Genomic DNA, 18,158 nt, shown 5'->3' with positions numbered 1-18,158 from the left:
CGGCCCGCCGAGGCTGGGGACCAACCCCCCCTCCCCGACTCCGGTGCCCGGGGGGGGGTTTCACTCACATAACCGTACCGTGAGCGGTACCGGGGCTTTCTGCTGGGGGGGAGGTGAGGCGGGAAGGTTTGAACGAGCAGAGCCAGCCCGGACAGCTCTGAAACCTGAACTCTCTTAAATTTCCAGCTTCGCAAAACAAAGTGCCGTGTTGCAAGAGGGCCCCGCACGCCGGTTGAAAAACCAGTCTTGAGTGTACCTGTATGCACGTAACATGTCCGCCGCTCGTGCTGTAAATTTTGTGGAGCAAGCAGATAGCGTATGTGGCAAGAGTCGTGTTCTCTGAACTCAATTTTTCTTCTTGAGCACATATAAGTGCACGATAAGTAGTCCATTATGCGTGGTTGTTGTCAAAAATAGCATCACATCCGTGACAAGTTCTGCTATCAAAGCCCTAGCACAATTGTATTTCATCACTTGAAGTGCTTTAGCGTTGGCAAGTTTTTTATAGTGCTCGCAGGAAAACTTTGTATTTGTGCTTTAACACAAATTACAAAATTTGCAAATTGCAAATTACAGAATCTGGAGTACGTGAACAAGTTGGATCCTGTATTATACAGCTTTTTTTTTTTTTTTATTTTTTAAATATGCAGAGGTACCGTGCGCTTCTCTGTAACGTGTGGATATCAGGAAACCTGTCGTTGCTCTTCAGTCTTGTCAACATAAGTGCATGCGCATCTGATGACTCCTTCAAGTTTTCTTTTTTTTTTTTCGATGATATTTCTATTTTTCACTTTCAGATTTAATTCAGTTAAAAAATAATAAGTATGATACTCTCTGCCGTGCTAAACTACGCTTAGTGGTAGTTTGACAATGCTGTGAACAGGAAAATTCTGTGCTTTCTTTCATTGATTTCTCTAACCGTTTCCTTCTGTCTGTTTAAACTGATCTTACTAATGTAGGGAAATCATTGCTCTTCTGGAAGACCTTCTGTTCCATTTCACCGGGACTTCCCACCTGTGTCTGTATGTCTTGGATAATATTAATACCTCAGGCAGTTGAGTTTTTGCTTAGAGCAGAAGTCATTACAAGGACAATGCCTGTTTGTCCTTTCCTTTTCTTTGAAATAGTTTTCAATCTTTTGCTTTCCTTTTGCCTTTTCAGGTACGCGTGTGTGACGTTAACTGGTTGTGATGTTCTTATACCTGAACTAGCAGTCTGGAGGTAGTCATGGGTGCAGAACATATTGTTGCCTTGACATTGCATGGTTCAGTACTGTGCTATGACATGGTAATACGTTTCTAGATCCAAATTAAAATCCCACGGTGTAAGGATGTGCACACTTAGGTCAGGGGCTGTTGGGACTAGTGTAAACATGTGAAGCCATTCTTTATGGAGTTGGGTCGGCGCATGTGTTGTAGCACCTGGGTCTTCATGTCGCCTGCCCAACAACACGGGTTGTTTCTCTGCCTGCTTTGCTTTGGGAGTTTGTGTGCTGAAATTTTTTCACTCCTGTGACAGATTGTATTCTCCCCTCTGGCCCGTCAGAGTAAAAGATGCCCTGGATACTTGCAAATGCACAGATTCTGTTCTGTTTGGTCTGCTTTTCTGTGTGCAATAAACAGTCGTCTTTATTAATTTTCAAATGTCTCTGTTGATTTCTAATTCCAGTAACTTTTGTCATCGTACTTTACAAATCTCACCTCTTCCTGTTACCATCTGCTCAGTCAGGTCTGGCTACTTCTCATTGTGTTTCTTTTGTTTCCTCAGTGTTGTACTGGCAGCGCTGTGCAAAAAGCTTATAATTCCTTTCCTGTCTTTTTCTGACTTAACAGGTTTAGCTATCATCTCTTCTATACTCGTGCACATTACTTGTTCCTTTGTGCTTTTCACGAGAGTGTCTGATGTGCTACCTGTGAAACACTGTTGTGGATTCATGTGTTTTACAAAGCTTTGTTTTGTTTTGTTTTACTGTAGCCTCTGAACAAATATTTCACTGTTGCCCTACAAAAGAGATTTAATTAGTGACTTGCAGCTTAAGAGACTCTAGTCCCTCATACAAGAAAGCCGTTGTCATGTTTATGATGACTATAAAGCCATTCAAACTGTAAACTCTAACTTTTCCTTACTGGATGAAAATAATAATTAAAAAATTAGTGGTATTTTTGGCCTTGTTGAATCTAAGAATGCTTAAGCCAATGCAATTTAATAATGCTGTGGGAAGAAATAGACTTGCCCTTCCCAGTGGCCTCCTTCTTGATCTTCCTTTTGTGCCAGCACATGCATTTGTACAACTGCGTAAGACTGAAGAAATAAACTAGTGGGAGAAAAATGAGCATTTTTCATGTGGACCTCTTTTCCGAGTTGAGGACAGGGTGAACTGTGCATGGAGTGCAAGAAGAGGAGGTTTCTTTTATTTACTTCAAGATCAGCATCTGTAATCCACTGCTAAAATGCCTTTTATATTAGAATGCAGATTATGTGAGGTTCCCAAATAGTGTGACAAGTTTATTTGGGGAAATATTAGAATAAATCTATTCACATAGCTACTTGTGTGCAAGATACAAAAAACAGACTACTTTTTTTTATTTTTCCTGTTTACTCCTGTGTATAGATTAAATGTAATAAAACCAAACATGCTTTGAAACTCCATGAATTCTTTCTGTCAAGCAAACTGGCTAAAAAAATTCCTGAGTAAAGAGCACTGTATAGCAAGCTCCAGAATAAAAATTCAGCTTGTTTAATAGAAGTGTTGCTTTTACCCTGAGTATTTAACCATGAAAATTCAAGATGTAGAATTTCAGGTTTTCAACTGTGAGATGTAGTCTCCAATAGTGTGATAATGCCTGTTTCTATTAAGAATGTTGTTTTTCATTATTTGTTACTGAATTTGCCTGAGTAGATGTCTTACAAGCGGTAGTCAGCTCTCCTCTGATCTTAGCATGTGAACCGTAACTAGAACATAACTTGGCCTGGTTGTTAGAAAATGTCACTATAACTCTGTACGGCCATTTAATCTTTCTTCTCTCTCCTAGGTTGCTCTAAGGCCTGAAAAGTTGACTGGAAACAACACCAGAGTGGAGGTTACAACACTGTGGTAAGTATGCTATTTTAAAACATAGAGGGGAGAAGCTGGGAAAGGAGCTGATATGGAATCATGAGTCCAGGAGTGAATCACCCAGTGATGAATTGTCTACAGCTTTGTGTGGGAAGATTAAAGTGCTGGGAATTTTAAAAGAGGAGAAGGCGGTAGCTGGTAGCATGTTCTTGCTCACAGTGAAGGAAAGGAATATGAATGCAGAGTATGAGGACAGGTACTTGATGCTTCACGTTTTCATAAAACTGTAAAATACTAATCCATTCATCATCACCATGTGGTTGCTAGTTATAGCATTATTATTTTCATTACTGCTCAAGTGGAAAACTGGGGAGAAACATAATGTTTTCCATTAATAACGTGCAATTTTAGTGACGAAATCAAAACTGGAAGTTGGCTATCCTCGACACCATACTCTACTAGCTTTTACTAATTAACTTTATTAGTTTGTAAGAATGCAATGGTAGTGGTAGTTTATCTTTGCAAAAAGGAGATATTTTAGTCTCATTGCACATTATATCTTACTACAATAGAACTAATCCACAGTATTTCTAATGAGGTTATTTATTCTTTTTTTTCCTCCCAAAGTGGCTTTCTAGAAGATGACCATAGAGGATCTCCCAGAACCTTCCGTAGAAGGAGATTCCCTCATTGAAAGAGAACGGTTCTTATTCTCAAACTCTGAAACATCTGTTACTTTTTCTGTTGCTGCAGCACCAATGCCTTCAGACTGTGGTATGTATTTTTAACAGAAAATGAATTTGTGATCAACAGAGAATAAATTTGAATAATAAATTTTAAGAAAAGCTGTCAACTCTTAATTTATTCCTTCTTTTCAGAAGTAGTTTACTGCTTGTAAATGAATTCTCTATTATTTTTTTAAAGGAAATGAAAGATGAAGACCCATGCTTTTTCTGTTTTTCTTATCGCATGCATTTTAAATTATAATATCTTCTCCTTCTTACTGTTTCTTCTGGGTGTGTGGTCGGATGTTTGTAGGTTTTTTACATCTTGGTGTAGAACTGGATATTGTGTTAAGATGTAAAATTTCAGTAATTAAATGTAGTTAAGCATATACATCACATTTAAAACCTCTGGAGTTACACTTTCTCATGCTTTCAGTATGTAAACAATATAGGGGGATGCTTCTGTTGGAAGTGTAGGTGTTTGTGGTGGTAAGGACTGTGAAATGAGTGTTGGAAAACTATAGCAAGTATTGGTGATCAGCTTTTGAAATAATGTTGAATTGTCTTTGCTTGTATAAATTATAATATTTTAAACAGGATATGTAATATATTAATATGCCAGTTTAGGTAAGGATCTGCATAGATAGCTACAATTATAAAGCCTTTGAATATTGCAGAAGATGTTAATAGCATCTATATACCTTAAAAATTACTGCATCCACCTGTTTTTCCTATGCATTGATTAGAGCAATCAACTGTATTCAGGAAAAATAAATACATGTAATGTTCTGTCTTTGACAGACTCAGCATTCTGGAGACCTGTTTGATGAGTTAGCACAGGTTGGAATTTTAACAGCTCCATAAGATATATTTTAATACATGAACATCTGTCTTTACATGGTTTAGCCCTATTATCATAACTTGTCTGTCCTATTCTACTCTTTAAGTACTGCCATGGTTTATTCTGTTCTTCCTTCTTATCCCTTAGAAAAATTTTCCATTTGTCCTTCTTTAAACATTGTTGTGTTGTGATATCTTCTAATAACACTACAATATTGCTACTGTCTGTCCTACTCGGTCTATGCCTACTCATTGAATAAAAAAATTTCCTTTTATAGGAGGTTGCTGTCACCTGTGTAACAGTAATATTACTGAATCTGGGTAAAGAAGGTTAAACCACAACAGACAAAGATTTTTGCTCATTACATTAAGTGCATTTATTTTTCCTTAATACAATTGAGCACAGTAATCACTGCATGGGAAAGATAGAGGTGGAGAAGGTAATGTTTTAATGTGTCTAGGTGCCATTGTCATCCTTTCATGGAACTTCTTGTTTTAACAGATTTTCTGTAACGTCTCTTTGGTTTGCAAACACTACAGCTGATCCCCTGTTAAGCACTTATGGTGGTTGTTATTAATACTTAATATAGTCTCAGGTTTTTACCCTAGCATGCTGATTGTAACATTCTGTTAGAGTTGATTTCTGATACATAATTTGATTCAGGTTTGTAGCTAGAAATCTTCCTGGTAGAGTAAGAATCATGCATGTTGTGTAAGATCATTAATTTTGTTGGCTAGTTGTCTGTTTAATTCATAGCTTTCAGCAATAGATCAGCTGTGGTTTATATGGAAGTTAAATATTAGTAGATAAATCAGATCTGCGTCAACGCATAGGATGTAGGTGAGAAGTACACTTTGTGTAGTACTGGGAGATAAGGGGTTTGCTTTTTTTTATATGCTAGGTGCAAATACAAATTCATGCTAAATATCAGTGAAGTTGTCCTCCTTTTTTCATTCTTATTGAATCATGGCAATGCAGTGAGAGGAACTCTAGATAGCCAGGAGGTGAGCTCCATATGTGCCTTTATCTGTTAATCCAATCTAGAAGTGCGGTATGCTCTTTCTGAGGAAAGGTTATGATGATTCATCCAGAGGTAGTTTATACTATGTCGTACACCCAGATGGCTGATGTCCTATTTTACTTAACCTGTATGTCCATTCTGAGAGCCTTGTATCTGCGATTGATGCAAGCTGACATTGTACATTTATTTGAAACCTTTTAAAAAGGCAACTCCCTGATAGCTGCAGCGGGGGTAAAAGTTCAGTGTTTTCCATGATTCAGTCACTTGCTGATGACAGTAGGTTCTGCTTCCATTCCGTCTCCTAATAGCCACTGCTATCCAGATTCTTTCATATAATTTTCCGGTTGGAAGAAATTCCACAAATTTCAAGTATAGTATGTGTATACATGCACACGCAAATGCCTATAAGTAACGTGAATAATAAGGTAAGTAACGTTTAATAATAAGGTGGTTTTTACACCTATACTTTGGGTTGTCTGAAGCAACATGAGGCTTAAAGTCTTTAAAATAATCTTTTTTTTTGATCTTGGTTTGATGGCTTAATTTTTAAAGGTGTTTGTTACCTGCAGCTGCCACCAGCTGGGACTGATACATTCATGAAATATCTGAAAATAACGGAGGCCATAGAATGCCTTCCTGATTTGTGCATGTGTTTATATTTTGGTATGTTTTATGTAAATTGTGATGGAACAAGAAGGAAAAGACACGTTTTGTAGCATATGGAGAAATCATGTACGCATTTAATCACTGAGAGATCAAGAGGCTTGTCTGTGCTTGGGAACAGCTTAGAATCAGCAGTCTTTGGCTAGCTTGAAGCAAGAGTAAACCCTTATTAGCATAATCACTGCACATCTCTGTTAGTCCTTGCCTAAACTTAAAATCAGTCTTGTAGTATCATTGTATTGGTTGCCGATTCAAAGCTCTTTCAGAAGTATAAGCAAGACCTTAGTGTTAAAGGAAAACTAGACCAGATCTTAAAGAAAATTTTCTAAATTAATTCAACATTCTGATTTTCCAGTGTAATTAGTGGTGAAGTGACTCTTTCTGCTATTCTTTGCCTCTGAGTTTGAAAAACTAGATGCATGTTAAAACTTAAAATTGTACCTAATGATTCCTTTTTTTTAACAGAGTTTTCCTTCTTCGATCCCAATGACGCAGCATGCCAAGAAATACTTTTCAACCCCAAAACATCAGTTTCTGAATTGTTTGCTATCTTAAGGCAGTGGGTTCCACAGGTCCAGCAGAATATTGATATTATTGGGAATGAGGTGAGGTATAAATGAAGATCCTTGAATGCTTTCAGTGTTAAAGAAATACTCTTTTGACAACGAATAAAAAGAGTTCATTCAGAAGCAGAACTACTCATAAAAGCAGATACAGTTTCTGCCTTTTAACAAGTAGTTACTGATCAGTGCCTTGTATTCCAGGTGTTGTCAGCTTTCATTTGGAAAGAGAAAGATGAAGGATAAAAAGTCAGTGTATTTGGATAGATAGTAGAAACGTTGTTTCTTTTCAAAGCAGTTGTTTAGAGACCCTTCACCTTGGTGTTACAGTTTCCTACTTAGCAGTGATCGTAAACTCCAATATATGAAATTACAGTGAAGCCTGACCTTAAGGGCAATGTTTCCAAGGCACAAAATGAGATAGGAATTGAAATCTCTTTGCAACCTGCAATAGGCTGCTTTCAGAAGACACCTTGTTTCTATTAATTCCATCCTACTTTCTTATTTTTCTTCTTCCGGATTACAGGCTTTTCTAAACAGGTGGAGAACTATAGTAAACATTCTTCCTACCATGGTATAACTGAGGGCTTTTTTTGCGGGGGAGGAGGGGAATTGTTGAGAGATCAAAGAGCAAGCGGAGAGACTTCATAAATGATGTCATTTTCCTATTGTTCAGTTAAGCAGTTAACTTTTCAACATGTGAAATGTATGTTAGAAGTAATAATATAAAGAAGCTTTAAAATCTGTAAACAATGAAGGTTAATGGTATTCATATAATACTATTTATTACATTTGTGCATGTTGTTCAGTTCTGCAGTTACAGTCTATTCTGGCAGGCTTCTTTGTTATTAGCCATTGAAATGAATCCAGGAGTCAATATATCTGAAGTAACTTACTAGATAATACTGATGTCACAGATATGCCAGAGCTAAAATCCGCTTCTTTTCCACTTCTCCCTCAGATCATTAAAAGGGGTTGCAATGTGAATGACAGAGATGGACTGACTGATATGACTCTCTTGCATTACACTTGCAAATCAGGGGCTCATGGTATTGGTGAGTAAAGAAACATCATTATAGATATAAAAACCTAGTTCACAAAGGCTAATCCCACTGACTATTACAGAATTTTTCCTTGCAGTAGATTTTTTTTTTTCTTTTAATGCTTGGTTTTGGCTCTTCTAGTGGTCATCGGAAAGGAACATACAGAACTGTAGTGCAGTTATGGCTGTGGCAATCGGGAGTAAGTTGAGTTAGTGGTATAGGTATTGCAAATAATAGTACCAGCTTAACCACACATTTTTAACGTAGCAAAGGCTGTTTCAGACTGACATACAAACTGCGAACTAAGCTATCAGTGGTTTTCTAACATTGGTGAAACTAGAACATTAGGTGACTGGCTGTTCTTTTTTTTTTTTTTTTCTTTCACCTTGATCATGTCAGAAGAAAACAATAATCTTTGTTCACATTATTATGATCATAAGTACTGGAAATAAGAGCATATTTAACTCTGCTTGAACACCCATATTAGCTTTTCAGTGTTATGTTACTTTTTTGTAAGTAACCCAGCTCTCCTCTGAGTTTGAACTAAGTTTCTGAGCGACGTCTGGCATAGGGTAGCTTTTCTGGTGTTGGCAGATCTTTTAACATAAACTTCAGCATTCTGGTGTGTAATTTTTTTTTTCTTCTATCAGATACTAAAATCCCTGGTTTTGATGGGTGACACATTATTTACATTAGAGATAAACAGGTAGTGTTATTATATACTGTAGTAGAGATTTGAGCTCTTTATGATAAAAGGCAAAGATTTCTGCATCCTAATCCTAAAAAAGAAAGGCACAGTAATTGTTCTGCTGTGAGCTTTAAGGGTTTAACGTACATTATGTGTAACGCATAAGCATGTGCATGCTTTTTGAGGTCACATAAATCTCTAATGCATATTTTACAAATTTTGCCTTGCAGGTGATGTTGAAACCGCTGTAAAATTTGCGACGCAGCTTATTGATTTGGGTGCTGATAGCAGTTTACGCAGCCGCTGGACAAATATGAATGCCTTGCATTATGCTGCCTACTTTGATGTTCCAGAACTTATTAGTGTTATTTTGAAAAATGCAAAGCCAAAAGGTAGGCATTGTTACTTTTGTTTCATGCAGTTTTCCATATTTTGTTACTCTGTTGACCCTAAGCTGGTGTGTAGTGGTCTTTAAGTGTGGGGTTTATTTATCTATTATACATAAATAATTTCTAATTTCTTATTATTTTAGTCAGCCTCATTGGTTCATTTTTTTCTCTTAACTTTTTTTTTTTTATGTGTGGTTTAAGCACTGATTCCATTGCTGGCTTTTAAACTGGAGCTTTGTACAAGATTAGGTAGAGAAGTATCTAATAGAATGGAAAGTAAAGAGGTTAATTCCAAGTTGTTGAGGACTAAGAGAATCTATGCGGAAAACAAAAGATGTAACTATTCTGGTAAATTCTTAGGGTTTTTAAGATTCCTTAAACACTGAGAAGTATGTCTGAAATGCTGGGAGAAGGGTAAAGGAGAAGTGGGGATTTGGCAACGGCATGTGGCAAACTAGTGACTGAACCAACTTTGACATGCTCATTTTTCCCACTTCTCAGCTATCTAGAAGGTCATGTGTAAGGAACAGTTTGACTTCAGTGTTTGGCATGAATAGATAATACCTTTTGGAATGATAATATGAAGGATTGGTAATTGGAGAGCCCTATTTACACTAATGCAAATGGAAATATAGAAATGGTTCTGAACCAGAACCACTTGTTCCTAATTTGGTCAGGATATCAAAACCTGTAAGCAATTTTAATACTGAAATTGTACAAATGTTAATTTGTTCTATTGAACAATCTTCTGATTGTGCCATTTTGCAAAATGATTAATGCTCTTTTTTTTAGCTAGTTCTAGCTAAAGACTCTGTCTCTAAATTCTAAAAAGCTGATAGGTTTTTGGAGTACACAAGGCTTGCTTACCAGATCTTGACTCATCCTGGATGTAATTGTTAAACAGGGCTGTTATTGGTATGACACGTTTAAGAGGTAACAAGTATAGGTTGTAACAAAAGACAAAATAAGACTGCACAATAGTTAAGTCCACATCACATTTCAATAGTCCAGTCTCCATAATTTGCATCAGCAGATTAGGTCTTCTTTGGGACCTTGTTTGCATTTGGTGTTCTCATTTCCTCCTGTGCAGTGCCTACAGAAGGGGTGGGAATTTGCTCAGATTTCCAAGGAAACCACTCTGGTTAAATGCCTTGGCAGCTGGCAACTCTTGGATAAGCAGATGATTTTTTTATCTCAGAAAATGTATAAAATTATTTGCCCTGTGAAATGAAAACAACGTATGGTCTGAATTAACAGAAAGAATACTCTTAGCTCCATACTTCATCAGGCGGCATGCAGAGAAGGGAGGATGTATGTAGAAGGCAAATATGCCTTGGATGGATCCATACTGAACTGGAGGAAAAACGGTTGTTAATGTATAAATAACTTTTCAAGACAGTGGTATACTGACTCTGAGACACCCATTGTGAAACAGCCAGTACCACTGATGTTTTCCTTTTGATTTACTGCTAAACTATTTCCTTTATGACACTCTACGGTTAAATTCTTAATACAGATTTACTCCTCAATTGTTAGAACAGAGAGCTAGTTTGATCTTAGATTTTTAGAGGTTTTAAATATAAAAATTGTGAAAGGCTTAATAATTAGAAATGTTGTGTGGTGCCACTAGACAATGACTGTAATCTGCATGGTTTGCTAATGACAGACCATTGCTGCATATTGATTTCTCCTAGGTAGTTTGGGGGTAGTTACTGGGTAACGTTTGATATATATGTTTCTTTTTGTCACCTGTACTATGCTAAATTAGACCTAGAACAAAGCTGTAAGAAAACAGTGTTTAAATACTCCAAGCATGAAGCTTGCAAGTCTGAGGAAGTCACACTAGTCTAATTAAACAAAACAAAACCCTACATGTCAGTTGCATGTACTCCTATTTTTAAAATTGTCGCTGACTCAGTAGCTGATGTTACTGATCAGTATTTCTGCAAATTGGTTCCTGTGTGTGCAGAAAATACTTACTCAATAGCCTTATTAAACATGGAAGTTTCAATGGTTGTATACAACTACACGGCTTCTACTCAGTTTTAAACTGGTAATGGTCTTTTGACATTTGATAAATTAAAGTTACATCTGCATACATAGCTGCTGTTATGATTGTGTCATGTGAATGCAGTCTTTTTTCATGCATGTGCCAATTAAATTTAAAATAGCTAAGTTTGTATTCATATTAGTGCAATTGTAAAACTCTTAAGATTTGATCCCAAATTTGTTACCTTTGATCTTTATCACTATGTATAAAGTTGACCTATCTATACAAAGACATACATATTTATATATTTTCTATATATGTTGATGTTTTATTTGTCCCTGAAATACTAGTTTAGTATAACTATATAAGGATGTTGATACAGTTGGGATATACCTTGTTTATCACATTGTGAGAGGGGCTAGTGGTTTTTGGGGCAGAGGCTGATACTGGAAAATATTGGGAGACTGTACAGCCCTGAGGTAGAAACTTTTATGTTCCTCACCAGTATTTCAAATTGGAATATTATTGCTAAAACTTGTTGGCTTTTGGTTTTTTTATTAAATCAGCTGGCATTTTTAATTAAGTCATATGCATAATTGACTCAAACTGACATCTCTCTTGTATAGTTTAGGAGAGGGGCCAAAGACTAAATAGACGTTAGAACTCCAATCTTCTAGAACAGTAATAACTTCATAGCAGATTGAAAGATGTATTGGGAACAACTGACAGAAATACGTATTACGCTAAATCTCTTCTAGTCAAATGCAGTGCTCTATTTTCCAAACTATCAGTGCAAGACCCTTCAGAGTGCCATTCTTTGAAACCAAAGAAATTATAAAAATCACTAGCTCTTACTTTGTTCTTGACCATTAGTAATTGAATCAAGGTAAAGCAGAGGTATAATCAGTTTTCCCTTGCCCCCCTACCTGCTCACAAAGGAAAACAACTTGTTGAAGATGCATCTCCTTTTAACATTTGACATCTAGAAGCAATAAATATAAATATTTCTGAAACATTAGTTTACATGCGAACCTCAAGTTACTAACTTGTTAATCTTAGCACAGTTGATTGGGCATCCCGAATAGCAACAATTTTGCAGTTAAGTCATCAGTATTATAAAATGAATGAAAGTAAATGCTCATCTTCCAGACTGGTTCATGGTATGAATAAACAGATGCAGATAAGGTTGATGTTCTCTGTAGAATTACTTCTCATATGCTTTTAGTACATAAATAATGGTGTCTCTATATAAATGTTAACATAATCTGTAAAAATGAATGTCCTCTCAAAGACTGTGTAGGGTGAAACGTTCACGTAACAGACTTGCATACCTCACATGTGATGTTTAATTGCAGATGTGGATGCCACCTGTAGTGATTTTGATTTTGGAACAGCTTTGCATATTGCTGCATTTAACCTATGTACAGGAGCTGTCAAGTGTTTACTGGAACATGGAGCAAATCCTGCCTTTAGGGTAAGGAGTAAGGTTGTAGATTCACCAAAAGGTGAAAAAAGTACCTGGAAAATTTGAACAGTCTATCCAGGATTTTGGTTAGCTAAAAATGTGTTATATGGAGTGATAGTGCCTCATAAAAATTATTTATAACTCATAGTGGATGATTTTGTATGCTTTGTCATACTTTTGTGTTGAAGTTTGTGTTTTTGTGTCACAGTCTAGTTCATTAGTTCAAATAGCTTTCAAGATGTTCTTCTATTTGTTGCTTGAACTTTCATTTGTTAATACTCCTTTGTGTCATGCAACAGTTGTCATGGCAGTGGTGGATCTTTTCAGAAATACAGGAGTGCAATCTGTGACCTCCAGAAATGCAGTGTATTGCTTAGCAGTAAACTTAGCATAAGTAGCTGAAAATGAAGAAACATTAACTGCCCTGCTTATTAACCAAACAAAAGGCCTGAGTTATAGTGTAAAGTGCTGCTATATGCATGTAGCCACAAATCTTGGGTTTTGATTGTTTTTGTGGGTTTTTTTGTGGGTTTTTTTGTTCTTTTTTTTTTGTATGTTTTTGGGGGTGTGTGTGTGGTTTTGGGTTTTTTTTTTTTTTTTAGCATAGGTAGTATCTCAGTTCTCCATTTTCAAATTCAGGGATTTTTTTTTTTTTTTATAATGAGAAATTATAATTGTCTTAAGGGTACTCAAAAGTCATTATTTTATGTATCACTGATGGTGTGAAATCTTCTGGAACATCATTGTTCATACAGTTCTTCACGATATTCAATCTAGATCTCTTTAAAAACGCTCTTTTTCTTCTTTGTCTCATTATTTAGTGTGCATGTACATGTTTCAAATTCTATGGCAGCTGTACGTTTAAGAGTCTGTTGACACAGGGAATACTGCTTTGTAGTTGCACAAGCATTCTGAGCTGGCAAAAGGTGGCTCTGCCCTTGACAAAAGCAATCCTGTGCCGCTGTGCCCACTTCTGCCTTCTTGCCTCTGCTCTGCCCCCTGCCTTGTGTTGACACAAAGTTTTCCAGGGCACCTGATGGGCTGAATTGCAGGACTGATGTGACCGAAAGAATCACTAATGTGATGACTAAAAACTCAAACTCCCCACTTAACTTTAATGTAGCTATATCCTGTTTTTAAGGTACTGTGACTTGAATGGGGCTGACCTTTTACTTACAGAATGACTGTAGATTTTTAAGGAATGCTAAGTGTTTAATTCTTCAATCCCACAATAAAGTTCTGACCAGAGACTTTGTAGATTTTGCCTCTGTGAGGACAGCAGAGTACAAATGCGGAGTAAGGATTATAGTTTTCTAGGGCTGAGACAGGGAGATTTATAGGGAGCTCAGGGAAGGTTGAGCTTTTAGTCTGTTTTTTAAGGAAAAAAAGCAAATAAAGTCTCGCTCTGCGTCATTCCCTCTGAGCTTCCAGTAATTTCTTAGTCCAGGGGCTCAGTTGAGACGAATCTGGAAGTCTGAGATAATTATGTTTCCACAAACTTTGTGAAAATTGGCAGATAGGTGAAGATCCATACTAATGCCTTTGCTGAAGAAAGCATAGGTAGAACTTGCCATTGTAGCAGCCTGACAGCCCAACAGTGTCCTTGCTGTCTGATCACCTGGCCTTGAGTTAAGGTTAACTCCAGGTGAGCTGGTACTCCAACAGCTCTGGCCTAGAGCGAGTACACAGAGCGTATCACAGTCACTGCTCTCTGGGAATGGGACGTGTTTGGAAAGGACTCCGTCCTTAATTCATCTCTCATGGAATAGTTTGTATCTAAATAAAGCTGAACAGATTTATTCAAGTATTTATGTGAGACACCAACTTTGTGTATTCTATACATGCAACATATATTAATTAAATTCTATCTTAAATTCGGAATAAGCCTTACCAAGGAGTAAACTATATACTGGGTAAAGATAAATTCTTTGGGAGGTGTTAGCTTTACAGTATTGGTGTTACAGACCAGAATTCTTGCTTACTTTCCTAAATCTGTGTTCAGGTACACAGATATATACAGGTGTTTTTTTCATGTGTTCTGAGTATTAATGATGTTTGTAGGATTAAAAATTTTGGTAACTTAGCACTTTTGAAAATAAGACACTGTAAATGCTAGTTTATATACCTAAGGATGTTTTGGCAGCCTTATTTGAAAATTTGGATGTTTTTATAGTTGTTGATATTCTAGGAAAAATACCTAATGAAGAGGATTAAAAATTTCATAAACTGCTGTGGTTTTGCCTGATCAGGTTTATCTTGTCACAACATTAAATTCTATGTTTTGTTTCTACAGAATGACAAAGGGCAGATTCCAGCAGATGTGGTTCCTGATCCAGTAGATATGCCACTGGAAATGGCAGATGCAGCGGCCAGTGCAAAAGAAATCAAGCAGATATTGCTGGATGCAGTGCCTCTCTCCTGTGACATCTCAAAAGCCATGATTCCAAACTATGATCATGTCACAGGCAAGGCCATGCTTTTATCGCTTGGCCTGAAACTGGGAGATCGTGTTGTTATTGCAGGACAGAAGGTATGATGAGCAACCTGATACTACCTTCATAATTTCTGGACAGTCAATTTATATACCCTTTTGGAGACATACCTCAAATTTGAGGGTCTATAACACTTTCTGGAAGGTATGAACTCTGGATGGCAGTAAGGATCTAGTTACAGAAAGTAATAAGCTGAACAGTTATGTGTTAAAGTCACTACTATGAAAAGCTGTTTTGACAGGCACAGTCTGCATTTTATATCTGTAAACAATTTTTTAACAGTCTCCTATATTATGTCAGCATGGCTCAGCTTTTATTAACGTTTTTGGTGTTGCATCAAAATGATGGTAAAATTTACAGATTACTTTGTGGGTTGCCCAGCTTTCAGTTATGCTTATGCATTTGTGAATTACCCCTGATAGTTTCCAGAAGGCGGTAAAAGAAAACTTTAAATCTGCTTAGCCTGTAGCAACCCAGTTTCACTGGTGCAATGCAGCTAAAATCTTTGAAGCAGTCCTGTGCCAATGGGGTTGTTACACGGTTCTGTGGAAGTGTAAGAATGCAGCTAGTACTGGTCCAGCTCAAACGTGAGTAGCTTTTAAGAAGCTACCTTGCCAGACACATTTTAAAAAATGTATTTGAAAAATGTAACATTGACATTGCAGTTAGTATTCATACCTTTTATTTGCTCTGATAGCAAGGGCTCTGAAATGATTTAAGAGTGCTAGAACTCTTTTAAAGATTTCAGATGTTTTTTCTGGTAAATATTGAAGGCATTTGTGAGCAAAATTTTATATTTGAGTAGCTTTACCTTTAATAACTTTTCTAGTATGACTTCAGATTTGTAATTGTCACAACGGAAGCATTCTAAAGTGAACTCCACTGAGAGTGCAAAGCAGCTTCCATTTTGTATTTTCATTTGGTGTATTCTTGAAATTGGGTCAGGAAAAGTGAAGGCATTGCGAGCTACGCAGAAGGCATTTTAACTAAATGACGTACAGGAAGCCGCTTGTTCGTTAAAGACAGAAGTTCATGGAAGTTTCTTTTACAGAAAGCCATAGCACAGTGAGAGCTAGGGGAGATAATGTAACTGCAAGTTAACAGAGGCTTTATAGCAAGAAAGGGAAGAAACTAGTCTTCTTGTGTATCTTTCCTCCAAGTAAGGCCCATAGAACTGTTTGTACTGTAATGTGCTTACCGTCTATGGATAAAGCTTCCTGGGTTTGGTTACTTTTTTTTTTTTTTTTAACCGAGTATGCTATTACAGTGTTTTTTAAGAAGTTGTTGGAAGCTGTTTTTCTGCTGCCAAAGGCCAGCAGGGCTTTCCAACTAGTTTTTAAGGGAGCCAAAGCTGTCATATGGCAGGTGGGAAGGAGGAATGTGATTGTGCTTTTTGGTCTTCCTTTTCCACGTCTGCTTTCCTCCATTCCTTTCTTTGTGTGCGAGGAGCTGTTCTGCATTACTCCCACAATGTTTCCCATCCACTTTCTCCATTTGTCTGAATGGAGAAGTTGATCTCAGCCCTGTCTTCCCCTCCCCCTTGATACTCATAAATGTGTGCAGGGTGGAGCAAAAGTGAGAACAGGATGATGAAATGGTGCCAATTCTTAACCTCCTCTTGGAGCAGTTCTCATTTCCAGAATATGGAAGCTGGGACGAGGGCACTAGAATGGCAGCATTTTTACAAGCAATGTTTATGGATTCCTGTTCTCTTTCCTGCTTCTGCAGTCTCCGAATAGATCGGCTTTAATGAATCTTGAAAGCCAAACACAGTAGATGCCAGAGGGAAAATGGATTCCTCTCTTGATTCCTACTGCACCTGTCATTCTAGTTGTCTCACAGGGTAGGAAGCTGTCTGTAAGCAGGTGTTTATGTGTACGACTTGGGGTCCCCCAGCTTCATTGGCTCCTGCCGTGCTAGATTGTACGTTATCTGAATGGACACTCAATGAAATGTGAGTGCAGGGAAACCAGCAGCTGGGAGAAAACTCTTTTCTCCTGTTCCTGCCGTGTTTCTCATGTGTAAGAGGTCCTCTGCTCCTTGTTTGCACGAGTCCTAGGATTTGTGCAAAATTGGAGCCTCAGTTTTGCCATCTCCACCTCCAGTTTAAGACGCCTGCTGGTCTCTTCTCTCTGCTCAGTAAGTGCCCTTTGGCTGGTGCCTGTATGGCTGAATTTGATCTCTAGGTTGGTAGCTAAAAAGTCTGAGTCTAGATTAGTGTGATGTACCTGCCTATAACAGTCAAGTTTAAAGCAGATCTTCAGAGTAAAAGAAGAACAGGCTCTGGGTCACATTTATTTCTTTACAGAAAATTAAGTAAGAGTAGCTGGAAGGTTTTATGGTAAAGAAAAAAAAATGGTTTCCTGTCTGTTTACTCTCTGAGGGCTGGATTAGACAGTGAAGTCATAGTCAAAAATGAACTAAGAGTCTTAAGGTCACATGAGATAATGAAAACAGAGCAACTGAAAGATCAAAGGTTTTTATTACTAAGACTAATTTAAAAATAAAATAAAAAAATGAATTTAAGTCAATGTTAAATGCATCTCTGTTAGTTATTCCTCCCCCATTTGGTTGAAGTGTGTGAGCTTATAAGGTATGTTTGTGGAGACTGAGGTGCACCAGCAAGACTGGTCTGTCTTGATATTCTTGATACACTTATCTGTTCAGAGTATATAGTATAGTATATATTGAAACGACAACAAAATGTTTAAAACATTTGACTGGCTTTTGAAATTTTGTTTAATCATAAGGAGGGAATAAGACTTATGAATCTTTTCCAAAGAAAAAAATTAAGTATGCTCTGAAATTTACCCTTTAAGCTTTGCTATATTTGTATACTTATATGTATATTTTTATACAGACACAGATATATTTATAGAATTTTTTATCTAGTATTTCCATGGAATCTCCAGTTCAGCCAGATACCTAGCCATGATTCTGGAACTACTGTTGTGGAAGGCACTGAAAGTAAAGCTTCCCATTAGGCATGTACTCCTGTACCTTGCTGACTTGGAGCTGTATTGTACAGCAGTGCTTACTGTCTAATTCTTGTCTGTTATGAGATCTGTCAATAACCACTGCTTTTGTTTAATACAAAATATACACAGAAGGACTAAGACGTTTTGGAAAATGCATTGGCTGGCATTGAAGGATAGGAATGTCAATAATCGAGGGAGATTGTTATGTTTGTATTTCTCTGTTTTGATCAAAAGCTTGGAGGTGACTT

At 37.1% G+C, this 18,158-nt stretch overlaps 1 protein-coding gene across 1 annotated transcript in view; it reads left to right on the top strand.

Annotated features, from left to right (window-relative positions):
• The first annotated feature begins 211 nt into the window (after window positions 1–211).
• Window positions 212–18,158, top strand: part of CLIP4 (CAP-GLY domain containing linker protein family, member 4) — a 30,637-nt gene continuing 12,690 nt past the window's right edge. Inside the window, exons 1-8 of the mRNA XM_010577757.1 lie at window positions 212–316; window positions 3,033–3,094; window positions 3,681–3,829; window positions 6,771–6,910; window positions 7,827–7,920; window positions 8,827–8,988; window positions 12,331–12,449; window positions 14,734–14,970. Coding sequence (XP_010576059.1) covers window positions 3,697–3,829; window positions 6,771–6,910; window positions 7,827–7,920; window positions 8,827–8,988; window positions 12,331–12,449; window positions 14,734–14,970 — 885 coding nt within the window. The 5' untranslated portion in view covers window positions 212–316; window positions 3,033–3,094; window positions 3,681–3,696. The remainder of the gene's footprint in view (window positions 317–3,032; window positions 3,095–3,680; window positions 3,830–6,770; window positions 6,911–7,826; window positions 7,921–8,826; window positions 8,989–12,330; window positions 12,450–14,733; window positions 14,971–18,158) is intronic.

Source organism: Haliaeetus leucocephalus, unplaced genomic scaffold (genome assembly GCF_000737465.1).
Source record: "Haliaeetus leucocephalus isolate CR32 unplaced genomic scaffold, Haliaeetus_leucocephalus-4.0 Scaffold577, whole genome shotgun sequence".
Taxonomy (NCBI): domain Eukaryota; kingdom Metazoa; phylum Chordata; class Aves; order Accipitriformes; family Accipitridae; genus Haliaeetus; species Haliaeetus leucocephalus.
The sequence above is the reverse complement of the archived record's forward strand: the minus strand, read 5'-3'. Positions and strand labels throughout refer to the sequence as shown.